Source organism: Python bivittatus, unplaced genomic scaffold (genome assembly GCF_059951505.1).
Source record: "Python bivittatus isolate LINGU-HERP-01145 unplaced genomic scaffold, Pbiv_v1 ctg000320_np1212, whole genome shotgun sequence".
In the NCBI taxonomy this organism is placed as follows: domain Eukaryota; kingdom Metazoa; phylum Chordata; class Lepidosauria; order Squamata; family Pythonidae; genus Python; species Python bivittatus.
In genome coordinates this window covers 5,067,532-5,082,219 of record NW_028277052.1, presented here as the reverse complement: position 1 = coordinate 5,082,219, position 14,688 = coordinate 5,067,532, and the positions used below count along the sequence as shown (strand labels likewise).

At 41.9% G+C, this 14,688-nt stretch overlaps 1 protein-coding gene across 11 annotated transcripts in view; it reads right to left on the bottom strand.

Moving 5' to 3' along the window:
* The window catches only part of GRAMD1B (GRAM domain containing 1B), a 146,483-nt gene that overhangs the window by 114,405 nt on the left and 17,390 nt on the right, over nt 1-14,688 (bottom strand). For 2 of the 11 annotated variants that reach the window (XM_088139012.1, XM_088139011.1), the window contains one exon: nt 9,647-9,792. The exons of 7 other annotated variants lie outside the window; for them this stretch is intronic. In XM_088139012.1, the coding sequence (XP_087995138.1) occupies nt 9,647-9,732 (86 nt within the window). In that variant the 5' untranslated portion in view covers nt 9,733-9,792. Of the gene's footprint in view, nt 1-9,646; nt 9,793-14,688 lie in introns of those variants that run through there. 2 more of the 11 variants (XM_088139013.1, XM_088139005.1) reach the window with 2 other exon arrangements.

Genomic DNA, 14,688 nt, shown 5'->3' with positions numbered 1-14,688 from the left:
AAGGGACTCAGAATACAGTTGTGTCGTTGTGTAGTGCAATAAACCATCACTGCAGCTGTGGATCTACCCATTCTTGCTGGTCAGTTAAATGACAGTAGCCATCTGCAGGTTAAAAACAATTTCTTAAAAAGAATTAAATCAGCTGAGCCCCACTAGCAACAGGAGACCCTTCTGAGCTTTATTTTCAACTTCAGTCAAGAACTCTGTATGTTGAATAGAGTGGCAAACTTCATGTCCACTCAGATGTTTTCTGCCAAGCCATCTCCATGATAGGTTTTCTTTTGTATTCAAGCAATAACTCGCCCGGTGGGAAGTTCCCTTTACCACTGCTTGTACCAACAATAAAACTGTCCCATTTTTTACCACCACAGAGATACAAACAACCACAGACCACATCCATGCTATAAAGACATCTTATTGACCATGTATTTCCATCTCAGAAATCTTCAGTAGCATGTGTTTCCAAAGAAAAACGTTCAAATTATATATTTTTTTTCAAAAAGGACATGAATGAATAAGACCAAAACAAGAAAATAAGGGACATTTGTTCACAGACTTTTAGGCAGAGCTACAAAATATACGTGATGCCAAAATTAGACCCTCAAATAATCCAGAGTCTTCTTTTCAGATTACATTTAGCAGAATGCTTGGAACTTTCTCACAATACCAAGGATGCAAACACACCAGAGTTTGGACAGGGGTGTTTTATTTTCTATCACATTTCTAGTTCACATCTGCAGCCAAATGACAACACAATTAATAACTAGCAATTAATATCCTGCCAGTCAGCCTTGGCAAAACAAGGGCATCTGTTTTGACATCATCGGCATCAGGGCAGGCTTGGTGTTACGTGGATAGTAACTTGAACATAATCAGGCCTCTTTGTTGTCTCAGATCACCTGTCACCTAGATTAATCTCGCAATATCTGTCCTTCACCTACTATCAATATTCATTCTCTGCTTCCCCCTCACCTTTTGCTGTTGACATGAAAGCAGAAGCCAAGCAGGAGCATCAAAAATGTAAACTGCCTAAGGAATATTAAGCAGTGCCAGACACTCATTTTTCACAGTTTTGTTAACTGAGATTTTATTCAAGCAGCACGTTGGTTTCCTTGACTACAGTATGAATGGGCTTCGAAAAGGCAAGTAAGCAAATATTCATCATAAATGTAATTTGAGATGAACACAGAAGGCAACCCTCATGGAACGCGTGACAGAGCGATGCTCTGGAGGAACCGTGATTTTGCGATGCTCCTTTTTTACATTTCTGTCTCGGCGGCAGAAGCCCTGTTGGTGGCTGAAATGGAGGAAGGAGCAGAAAAGCAAACTGTGAAATCCTCACAGGCCACTTCCACATCCATGAGCCGCACCAATTTAGAAGCGGCATTGCACACGGGTGTCTGCACCATGCCAACAGAACTTCTGCAGCTGGGGCTAACCGAAAAACAACCGTGGATACAAAATTGAACACTGTGAGAATCCCTGCTTTGGTGTGTGTGTGTGTGTGTGTGTGTGTGTGTGTGTGTGTGTGTGTGTAGAGAAAGTGAAAGAGAAAGACTTCAAAAAAGAAAAGTAGGAACTGATTCGAGGGGATTTCACCGCGCACGGTGCCGTGCTGCTAGCCTTTCCACTTAAGTTAAAGCAGGATTTTCAAAAGAGAATTATGTTGCTCATACAAATATTCTTGGATCGATATTTATCTAAAAAGATGGGATAACAAACAAAACACAGTCTGCAAAATAAGCCAAGAAACGCAAAGGTGTTTAATCTGTATGATTTAAAGCGACACGCTGCTTTTCCCGGCACTGATACCATTTGTTTCGCGGAATATGATGAAATCATCTCAGGGGTGCTCTCTAGTGGCATTATGATAAAGAGGTTATGCACCTGTATTTCATCTGAAGAGACCTGCCCTGCACTTCCAGTATGGCTTTTTCTTTCTTCCAGTCAGTCGTGCCTGATTCTCAGAGACTGCCTGAACAAGTCCCTGCACTTTTCTTGGCAAAGTTCTTCAGAAGTGGTTTGCCATTGCCTCCTTCCTCGGGCTGAGAGAAAGTGACTGGCCCAAGGTCACCCAGCTGGCTTGTGCCTAGGCGGGACTAGAACTCGGGATAGATGCCTTAGCCACTACACCAAACTGGCTCTCTATGGCTTTTTCTAGAGATATTTAATTCTGCCTTAACCCTGCCACTCAAGCTGATAATCCGTAACACGGAGGATGGCAGAAGCTCTAGAACAGTATTTCTCAACCTCAGCAACTTTAAGAGGGGTGGACTTCAAGTCCCAGAATTCCCCAGCCAGCGTGCTGCCTGGGGAATTCTGGGAGTTGAAGTCCACACATCTTAAAGTTGCTGAGGTTGAGAAACACTGCTCTAGAACAAGGGGCAGACTAAACAGGAAGCAGCAGAATTTTCTTTAAAATGATGCTGGTTACAATTTAGCTAAATTAGCAATGCAAAAATAAATTGGATTTTGTTCTCTTCCCCAAATAGGCTGTAGTCCCCCAAATTACGATTCTGCACTTTCTTAAGAGCCGCAAGCTCTTAAATCGACCTTGTATTCATACTCGGGTGCATTTATATTTTACCATCTCTAAGGTTACATCGTAGCTCCCTTCTTTCCATAAGCTGCCCTTTCTAATCATCAAACTCATAAATCACAAGTTCATTTTTTTCCGTTTTCAGCAGAAAGTATATAAAGGGTTTCCAGTCACTGACAAATGTAATTATTGCCTTTTCCCTAATCAAACAAGTCAATTTTGCCATCTCTATAAATTCTGTCATCTTCACCAACCGTTCCTCCATTGTGGGTATGTAACTCTTTATTCTTTATTGGATTAAGAAATATATAATGAATGTAATTAATTATATTCATAATTATTTACATACAATATTAGAGTCTCTGCTTTAATATAGATACGTGTTTTTAAAATATTTAAAATTGGGATGAAATATTCTTGGGGGGAGATACTATGGCCCCCATACAACGAAGTGAAACATGCATGCTTTCTTGCCTACATTTTGAACATGCAATCCATTACTGGGGATTTATAGTTCATGAGATTACATTAATTTGACTGCATCTCTCTATTGTCTTTTATGTTTTCTTTCTTTCTTTTTCCCCCACCACAATGGGTTGGAGGCTTTGAACTGTGATGCAGAGCGTCTGCATCTTCACTGCACTATACACATTTCATGAACTCTTTGGGTGGAAACGTTGTTGTGGACATTAACGTCTGCATCTTCCATTTTGCCTCTTTCATTATCTAACCAAGGGATGAACTTTCCCTTCTTTCTTCTTTCTCTAAGCTGATCAAACACATTGCAAGACGATGTCCATATCTTCGTTATATTTCTTCCACTGTCCAGCTTAACCACAGCAGAAGGACCAGGTCATCTTCTTCTCTGCTGCTCATACAGGATGTTCTGAAGTTAGATCAGATGCATTCAAAAGGGCACAAAGGTTATCAGTTGGTGTTAGTCAGTGCTGCTGACAAAGAACAAGATACCATCAGCCAGGCCCATGGTAGTTTGTACAGAGACTGTTTTCATTTCAGATCAGTTAAGAAAGCCGGGTTACAGATGACCCGTAGTTAACACAGAGCCTTTTGTAGCAAAATTCAACTTAAATACACAATGATTTGAGTTAAATACACAATGATTTGAGTTCATTACAAATGCTACCTATACAGTATTATACAATAATACTGTTCCGGCTTACATACAAATTCGACTTGACAGACCTTGGGAATGGAACTTGCTCTTAAACAGGGGACTACATGTATATTTATTTGCATCAGAGAATATATTAGTGAAGATCATCACACGCAAAGAAACTTTATAATGAGATTTTTATCTTACAGGCATTGAAGAAATAGGAACAGAAGCTGAAGAGGAATGTGCAAACCTGGTCACCTCTTTTCATGGGAAATGCAAGCCTAGCCAGAAAAGAATGGTACTCAGTCTTCTTTAACCTGCCAACTTCTAGCCATGTTGAAGCAGCAAATCCAAGAATTTCCCAACATATCTAGAGACTTAGGTTGGGGTGGCTATGTTAAATCAGGCATACCTTCCCCAGATCTGCAAGTTCATTCAGACCACATCCCACCCAGCATCCATACAAGTAGACACAAAACCACCTTTTCTGGGGGCCTGGATCTACAGAATTGGGTCATTCTTGCATAGTATGGGATTTAGAATGTACAGGCAATCCTTAATACTTTCTTTTATTGGAAGTATGGGGCCATAGCTCCATTTTTGACAGAGTGCTGTAATGTGGTGAGAATGGAATTAAGTTTGCACTTGGCATTCTACCCCATTCTTGACCCAGTTAAATGTGTGGTGAGAAAAGGCCTATGATTCAGAAGAGGTTATTATGTGGGCCAAAGGGCAACTCTGTTCATGTAGGTTTTCCACAGCAGAAACAAGAGGAAGTCCTATACCATTTCAAAAGTGGAAATTTTGAGTTAAGTAATTAAATCATTCTCTCCTGGAAGGAATGGAAGACTTCAGAACGTTGGCTTCACATTGATAGCAAACAATAAAAATGCATCCATTCTTGAAACACTGAAGGAACTAAGCAAGTCCCTAAACAAATCAGTGAAACTGAAGCTGAAATCTGAATGAATGGCATATCCTGGGTGCTCCAACTTCCCACTGGTGGCCAGTCGCAATTCCCATACAAGGGTGAAATCCACCTCCAGTCCCTCTTCCAGCAGGCCTTTCCAGCTCTAAGTGGGATTCTGGGTAATTGTTGTAATTAAAGTGGCTGAAAAACAGAAAGGAGGGGAAGGACCCCCTTGCAAACCCACTTCATCTCAGAAACAGCTGTGCTTTGCTGAATGGGAACACAAGTCTTGCTGTCTCCCAGACAGTGCACAAAATGTCTGACACGTTTTGAAAAGACTTGATTATCGGATCATTCTGGCGAGCACAGAAAAAAAAGTAAGGGGTTTTGGAGACATTGGGTGGAGAGGAGCCATGGATGGAAGCAAAAAACATGAGTCATCCATCATGTTACATAGTCTGCTTCTCTTTCAGAAAGACTTCTGGCTGAAGGAATCTAATTCAATATCAAGAGGATACGTGGATGGATAAAATGTGATCTGGAATCCAGATTTACATAATTCAGTCTGCAGTACTTTGGTTTCTGTGGAACAAATAAGAATCTGGTGGGGGGAAAGGAAGGCAGAGAATAAACATGAAGGGAGATGGTTCGGGAGCTGAGAATGTAAAGCTGTTCTTATATAAGAAGACAAGGAATCAAGAATTTTGCCCCACTTTGCAAACTGGCTAAAATCATCCAGGATGCAGATGAACATTAAATCCTCCTGTGAAGCATTATCCATCTTCTGTTGTGCCTTTTTTAGATTACTCTTATTCCACTTGAAGAAGTTTAACATGGCAGGTAAGTTATGATATTTGATCAAGGACCAGAATTTAATAACAGATTCAGTCAGCATGCTGAGTATGAATTCCATCAGTCTTTGAGATTTGTTTTTAAAAAGGAAGTATGAAGAAGGTGGGAGAAAGAATTAGAACTGGGTCAAACTACTCTCTTTTTTTTTTCATCACTTCTTCTATCTTCTTCTATCCCTACCTTGAAAATCTGGCAATGTTTGGAAGTCTTGAAGCCATTTAGATCTTGAGAGGTTGTAGGTAAACTCAGTGGGAAAGCTGTAAGAAATAAGCTGGCATAAATGGGATGGAACTGGCCACCCCAGCCATAAAAAGGAGCCATCTCCCCAAGGTTAAGATGCCCCCCTCCCTGTTATATTTTTGAAAAATGGCTAAGATGATCTTTTTCCTTTGGAACTGAGGATGTTAGTTTGTGGTAGCAGGTTTTTTTTTCCAGCTTTTCTGTTTTAATCTAGTTTTTGTTTGGCTCTATATATTTTATATGATTTTATGGTGTTATCTTCATGATTGTAAGCTGCCCAGCACCTACCGTTGATGCTGTCTATACTCTAGATCAGTGTTTCTCAATCTTAGCAACTTTAAGATGTGTGGACTTCAACTCCCAGAATTCCCCAGCCACCCATGCTGACTGGGGAATTCTGGGAGTTGAAGTCCACTCATCTTAAAGTTGCCAGGGTTGAGAAACACTGCTCTAGATGCTTCTCCGAATGACATACCTGTTCTTTCTGAGATAGTGTGACTCCCCGAGAGGAGACAAACCTATAAATTCCCACACTTAGGAACAATGTGCCCCAAACCAGTTTAATAACAGCAAAAGATGCAGCGTTTCAGACACGACAGAGAATACTCAGGCTACTTACAGGACAAGGTGATTTAGTAATATGTAACCCTGACAACAAACAAGTTGCATTATCATCATGCTCTGACAAGGCAAGGACTGATCTGTCTAAAATTCCAGCCAACCCAAACATGCCTACTTTTCAGTTAAGGATCAAGCAGGCCAACTTAACTTTGCACCTAGATGTTATGTTTTTTTATTAATATTTAACATTCCTCAGCTCCTGGTATCCACTGAGATCCTTGTTAACTGGGTTGGGGGTGGAAGGGTGGGGGTAAGGGGAGGAAAATTTACTTTCTCAGTATTTCCTTAAAATATTTTATGAACTTCTGCAGATCTCACGGTTGCTCTATAATCACACTGATCCCTTCCTTGTGTTTCCCAATGACCCTTTTTGTCTGTCTCCACAATGCAGGAAGTGGATGCAACTGTCTTCAGTCCCTCCAAGCCAGTGTTTCTCACAACCTTGGCCACTTGAAGATGTGTGGACTTCAACTCCCAGAATTCCCCAGCCAGCATGGCTGGCTGGGGAATTCTGGGAGTTGAAGTCCACACATCTTCAAGTGGCCAAGGCTGAGAAACACTGCTCCAAGCTATTCCCAGCACATTTAGTGGCTGTACCTATTACGTTGCAAAGGATTACAGAGGGCACCCCAAACCACAGATCAACCTTCTCAGCACAGGTTGTGGCTGTGAATTTTAACTTCCTTGAAAAGGTGTTTCTTGCCCTCCGTAATAATCTTTAATCATGTGGAAAAACCTACTGGAAAATCCAAAGCACACTGGATTTCATCTTCTCCTGACATGCCAGTTAGAAAACCGCTTGGCAAACAGTCACTAGTTTGCATCTGCTGTTTGTTTCTCATTAATTGCCTAATTTTATAGAAAGACTGGAAACCAAGGAACAGCAGCGGCCTCTCCTCCGTTTACTCCAGATGAGCAATTTACTACTTTGCAGCCACATACCAGTCAGATGAGAATTTGGCTTGTACATCAACAGCAGTGAAAGTAAAATCAAGTTTTCACATACAAGCCTAAAGAAATGTGAAAGCTTGGGAATGAATTATGCATCTGATGTTATTTATACCCAGAACACAACAGCTGAAGTATTTAAGATTCAATGCCAACATCGCCCACATTATGAGAAATGGTCTTCATCTGCATAACATTAGATTGAAAATGGGTGTCTAAATGTCCCAGGAAAACGTACCCAGGAAATATTTATATGTGGGTCTCTTTTCACATCTGGGAAACTTCTGCTTTTCTCCCACTGATTGAATGGGGCTGTTAAACAGAATGTGACGTTCCTACAACTCCTCTCCTCCGCTACATTCACATCCATTCTGAACACAGACTGGCCCCACTAAAGAGAAGGAAACACCAGCCTGAGATACTGGAATGAATCTGTTGCCCAGGACTGTTTGAAAGAGACAGCCTTACCATTAGGGAATGCTAGATGGCAGTACAAGTTAGGATTTGAGGAACAGAAGGTCCTGCTCTTCTTAGTTTTATCTTGAGACACAGATGAAGATGCTGTCAATTGAAAATGCATCTCTTTAGCACTATGCGGAAGCTGATCAGGCCGAGTGGGCTGAGTGAAACGCTCAGAGCTGATACCACAAGGCCATGTAGTCCACACGATGGGGAAGGTGAACAACACAGTTACTCATATAGTCCTTCATGGCATTTCAGCCAACGAAATACTACAGAAATACGCAAATACCCTTCAGACTTTTCATTCATTCCTCCCCCAAAGTATTGTCTGATACATGATGCAATCTCAGGTTTCCAAGTTTTAAACAATGAATTGATGTTCTAAAACTTCCAATAACTCAAGCCAAAAGAGAAGAACAAAGCCAGACTGACTGCAAGTTCAGATTTTGACCTGCCACTTCTCTTTATAAAAGAAGAGCCAATAATGTTAGACAGATGCACAAGCCAATCGAAGGTTATCATATTATCATACCATTATCAATATGAGATCAAGATGATAATTGCTACTGGCAGGTGTTTAGAAACCCAGTTAGGATTGACTTAGATATCTATTCCAAAGTATGTTCCTACCTGAGTTTGTAGGCTACATTCAGTTCCAGTTCAAATGCAGAATTAAGATACCCTAGGACAGTGTTTCTCAACCTTGGCAACTTTAAGAAATGTGGACTTCAATTCCCAGAATTCCCCAGCCAGCATGGGGAAAGTTCCCCAAGGTTGAGAGACACTGCCCTAGAAATTAGTGTGGATTTGATCTGTGACCTCTACCTAAAGCAACTGCACCTTTTCCCAGGATCACACAAACTCAGACATTTCTATACTCTGTGCAAGAAAAGTCCATAATTGTGTATCTGCTGCCCCATACTGTCATAATTTGGAAAACTCCTTAGCTGCGCAAATAAATTCATTGCTGAGTGTGACAGATCTACACTTATGAAAACATTGCTTAATATACACAGCATCTAAAAGCAGCTTTTTAGAAGTTTCGGGAGCCTGGAATGCACAACAGCAACTCCAAATCATAGATCTATGATGCTATGAACATTAGCGTGTGCAGAGTAAATGATGCCTAGAATTATACAGCCAAGCCAATGATAAGGAATCAAAAATTGCTGCTCAAGTCCATAAACCCATGTTGAGTTTATTTGCATGTGGTATTTTGAAAAAGCAAACTATTCCTCTTTCCTCCATAAATAGTTACCTTAGGGGAAAATTTCGATTCCTAGCCACTGAGCATATACCTAATTGTGTTTATATTCATTGAAGATTGACAAGAGTTTGCACACAAGAATGCTGAATCATGCATCTATCTCCTAAACAACGAGAAGCAGATCTGACACGCCAGTAGATCCCAAAGTCTGCAATTGCTTCAGGCCTAGGAACATTCCTGAATCAGCATCAGACTAACCGGCTTGAACCCTGACAACATGCAAACCAAAGAAATTAAAACTGCCATCTCATCATTCCTAATGAGCATCCCAACTGGACTGACATAACGGCCTCTTGCCAGTTCGTTACCTAACCCCAGTCTACTAATTCACGGCACAGACATTTACCAAGTGCAGGCTATTAATAGTGGCAATTTACCAGAACACCATTTTTAGAAAGGACAGCAATGTTCCACACATGCTCAGCTTCTCTCCTACCAACTCTCCAACGATCCATAGAAATGAATGACTATGTGTGGTGCTAGTAGGCCTTTCTCTCTACATGCCACACATTGCTTCTGAAGACACCCTGGAAGGACCCCAAAGGCAGGACACACCCTGCACCCTCCCCTTCCATACACTCCCCCATACCCATCTCTTAAAAGCCTCCAACTTCACCTACCTCTCCTGCAGTGTTGGCCTTGATTTTCAGCAAACTATCTGCCCGAGAAGCAAATAAACATGGAACTTACGGGGTTAAATGAACAGCCGAAAGCACGGGCAATCTTCGTTGGCTGTCTTCATCTGGGACGCCTCTAAAGCACAGCATTGGATTCATCCCACCCCTTCCAGGAGCTGACAATGAATGATCAAAGGGGAGACACTGAGATAACACTATCTGTGGGCAAATGGGGGGGGGAGGGAGGGAGAGAGAGAAAGAGAACAAGAACTGGGTGGGCGGACTAAGGAAAGTAGCAGATCATGAAAGAAGTCATAGGTAAAATCTTCTGATGGGTGCTTTCCCCAGCCCATTCCTTTGGGTCCTCTCGCATGAAGTGCTTGATGTCAACCTAGCTGGCCACAGAATCTGTACAGCTGGAAGGGAGATGGCGTTAACAAAATTGCTCCTAATCTGGCTGGAGGCTGCAGTAACTCACTGCGGCTTTTTTTTTCTCAAGAGGAAAGAGAGGAGCGTTGTTCGGTAGCAAGGACTTCAGCCCCTAAAGCAGAAGCTGCAGCTGGGTAATCTGAACCCGAATTCAGTAAACCCCAGGCGTGTACGGAAATACATGCTCACACAACTGCACGGAGGCCCTCAAGCAATTCTAACAGGATGTTCCTTATCTTAAAGGGACCACAGCCTTACCGAGCACAAGTTCTTTTCTTCAGATACAACAGTGCCCGAAAGTTTTATATCGATCCTAATGCGCTCGATTCTAAATTGGGATTCAAGGTTACCCCATCATCGGTTATCCTTTCTAAAGCATCCCAGCCTTTATGGAGCAGTTCTGCAAAGCCCTGGAATCATTTTTGCAAAGGGAAGCAATTAAAATGGGCTGGCTTCCCCAGCCACGCTTTGCAGCACTAGGACCTGCTGCTGCCCTTCAGTTTTAGACACAAGAGTGTACATAAGAGTGTAGTAAAGACAGGCTGTCTTCACAGGTCAGGGTTTTGCCGTAATTAGCAAATAAGTTTTTTTGGTTTCGGGTTAGTGGGTTGTGTGATATTGAGATTTGGATCGTGGCTTAGTGAAATAGTACCCAGCCTGCTGCAGCTTGTTCAATGAAGTTTGGATCAGCAAACCATGACTTAGAATAAGATGTGAAGCCCATCACTGGTTGAGTTCATGCAACATGCTTAACCAGGTGATGTAATGAATTTATTTTCTGGATGAAGGCCACGGTGTAAGCTGGGGCTATCAGATCTGGTCTGGAAACATCCAAACAACTGTAAGATGGTGAAAAGCTATTGAAACTCTTAATTTTTTACCACCAACTAATGGTCATCTGGAGTTTTCACCAGAGATCTGATAGCCTTACCGCAATCTCTAAAATAGGCAGATCACAGTTTAAAACGCAAAGGACGACTATCCAGTTCCTCCCAGAATCTAGTTCCATCTGCTTGATCACCTGTCTCCCTACAACTGTTAAATGCAGCCAAAAAGGTTCCCCGTCTCTGCCGTAAAGTCACTTGGATCATCTCCCTAGCCACAGCTCGTGGCGTTTAAATGTCTGTGGGGCGCAGCAAAGAATTGTTTCCAGATACAGTTCTATAGTAGCTGTGAATCGGTCTCAGCAACTGAGCCACCCCATCCATCTGTACTGGGAACCAGCCTTCCAGTATGTGCCTGTATTTGCATATGTATGCATAAATCACAACAGCCACCCACAAGCTTCTGGCAAGGCTTCTTCAAACTGAGTCCCTGTGCAAACATAAACTGTCACTCTGTTTCTTTGACAAAACATACACGCAAAGCTGTTCTGAAGAGAAATCCTGGTGGAACATCGATCCCACAATTCTACCATTACTTCTCAGAAGCTGCAGGTGCCTCACTCTACCTTCATTTCCCCACAGGCTGATCACTCTATGCCCTCATTGGTGTGCCATGAGGATACCCTCATACTAAGGAACATGGAGGTCTCTTGGATTAAAAGACTTTGCCCCACTACAAAAACATTTACACCAGGCTTCTGTCTGGGGAGAAATGACTGGGCCATATTGCTGAATTGACCACACCCTGAAGAAATGAGGTGGTGAAGCAAGGGAGACGCAGGCTTCTGCCACTGAAATTCAGTTTTGCCCCTTGAAACCACCAAAATATTTAAAAGTCTACTTCTGCTGATTTGGTATAGTGTAAATTAAGCTCTCTTCTCTGTGAAGCTTTGCTGGTTCCATTGTTCAAGTGGTGAGGCTCATCAATTTGCAGGCAAAAATACTCGAAGTCTGTAATTTGCCTGCAATGGTGAGAGAGCATCCTCGTTTTCCTTCTCTTGATTCTCAGGAATATAAAGGCGTTTGGAGTGACTAACTTCACTTTTGCAGAACTAAAACATTGAGAACAAGGAATGAAGACCACTGCTCCATTAGAAGATTACCTAGTCTTGGTAGCAACTACAATCTTTTACAAGGGGAGGAGAGGAACATGCTTGCTTGCACACTGTTTCATGGCTGAAGAGAAGGAGGAAACTGACAAAACACATGTCTTGTTCTTTCTGGGCTCTTGAGGGGAAGTTGAAAAGCTATCAAACTTACATTTTTTTACAGGTTATGAAACTCAGGAGCTGGAAAAAGGACTGAGACAAGAGTTGTCTCCAAAAAAAAAAGTCACACCTTCTTCACAAAAATAATACAAAACCCACTAGTTTCAGGGTAGTTTCAACTACATCATACTGCGCTAATGCTGTTAATGTAGTAGGGAAGAGGGATCTGAAGCTGCTTTCAAACTGATGCAAAATCCACATGTGGAAAATCCCTCTCAGCCTGCCCAGAGCTCACCCATCAACCTTCTGCAGCCCCTGTCTATCAAGCTGCACCCTCCACTTCCAAGATGTTCTCTAGATCAACCTTCTCCAACTTCACACTTCCAGATTCATTAACTCCCAGAATTCCCCAGCCAACATAGCCACCATGTGGCCTGAGAATTATGGAACCTATCTGTGGTCCAAAACCATTTGGAGAGTCCCAGGTGAAAGAAAGCTCTTGTTCTTTCTCCAGGTATACACCCACATTTGGGATAGTCACATTCAGCTGAATGCAATGTTGCTGAATTTATATTTGCACTCATAGACTTCTTCAAGTAAGACAGTTACACAAGAAAATCAGCACTCAACGATAATACGTGGCTTTATAATACACATAATTTCAATGTTTGTCTTACCTTATCATTTCTTATTGTAGCATCTCCTACCGTCCTGCAATGCCTCCTTGTCATAGATCGTTCATTTTAAACCCAGAAATATTCCTTCCCACCTGCAATTATAAATCACTTCATCTTCCCCCTTCTCCTCCTTAAGTCTTCTAAAAAGCAGATCTTGGTATTGTTGAAATGTCACAAGGAAAAGAATTCAAGCTTCTTAAAAGCATACTGAGAATGTTCCCTCCTTTGTCTCTAGAGGCGTTACAATGAAAATGTTTGGAACAATTTTTTTAAAAATACTACAAGTTGTGTTTATCTAGGTCTTCCTTCCTTCCTTCCTTCCTTCCTTCCTTCCTTCCTTCCTTCCTTCCTTCCTTCCTTCCTTCCTTCCTTCCTTCCTTCCTTCCCAGAACCAGCCAGTATCACTACTGTCCTTGTCCTACAATCTAGGGCATGGATGGACAAGCTGCAACTTGTGTCCCATTTTGCACATTTCAGAACCATATATCAAATCACTGAAATTCTACAGTAAATTGCTAATTTTCAGCTGAATTATTTTTTTAAAAATCCTTTAAAATAAAATAAGGACTGAATAGCATGTTCTTATGCTTATTCTAGGCTCAACATACCTATTTCAACTATCTCCTCAACCAACAAGAACTGAAAATTTTCCATGGGACCTACGAACTCCAGCTACAAAAATTTCTTGCTTATGGTCTAGGAGTTTTACACTACTTGGACCATACTTCTCCTTCCTGCATAACATACTATATCTTGTCAGATCAGATGGCAATCTAGTGGCTACATTTAATGGAGCTACCATATTTGGGCTGCAAAAATCCACACAACCATCACTAGTTGGCAGGAAAGAGATCCTAAAGTTGCCATCTGATGACCAACTGGATTTTTGCAGCCCACATATGATTGTTGTTCAGTTGTTAAGTCGTGTCCGACTTCGTGACCCCATGAACCATATCACGCCAGGCCTTCCTGTCCTTCACTGCCTCCCTGAGTTTGCTCAGTTTCATGCTCATTGCTTCAGTGATGCTACCTAACCATCTCATCCTCTGCCGTCCCCTTCTCCTTTTGCCTTCAATCTTTCCCTGCATCAAGGTCTTTTCCAAAGAGTCCTCTCTTCGCATTAGGTGGCCAAAGTATCTGAGCTTGAACTTCAGTGTCAATCCTTCCAATGAGCAGTCAGAGTTGATTTCCTTTAGGATTGACTGGTTTGATCTCCTAGCAGTCCAAGGGACTCTTAAGAGTCTTCTCCAGCACCATAGTTCAAAGGCATCAATTCTTTGGTGCTCAGCCTTCTTTATGGTCCAACTCTCACAGCCATACATTACTACTGGAAAAACCATAGCTTTGACTATACGGATCTTTGTTGGCAAGGTGATGTCTCTGCTTTTTAATATGCTATCTAGCCGTACATTTAAACCTGATGCTCCCAGGTTAGAAACTGGGAGACCATGAGATCTAGTCCTGCCTTAGGCACAAAGCCAGCTGGGTGACCTTGGGCCAGTCTCTCTCTTTCAGCCCTAGGAAGGAGGCAATGGCAAACTCCTTCCAAAAAATTTTTGCCAAGAAAACTGCAGGGACTAATCCAGGAGTCAACACTGACTTGAAGGCGCACACACACACACACACAATAGTACAAAGTACTATGAGAACCAAGAAAATGGAATGATTCGGTCACCAGCTTATGCATGATGTGTGAACACAGCCACAATGAAGGAAGGAGATACGTTGAGAGTTTGGGGCTTTCAGAGCAAACAAGAATCAGGAATCCAGTTTGGTAACCTGAATTCCAGATCTTGTCAAAAACACATCAAATGGTTGGATCAAGAAAGTCATCCCCTGCTCCAAAGAAATGGCTTAGCTCTTTTGTTTTGGGATGGGGGACTCACCTTTTTATTTTTTTAATTTAAGGAGATGCGT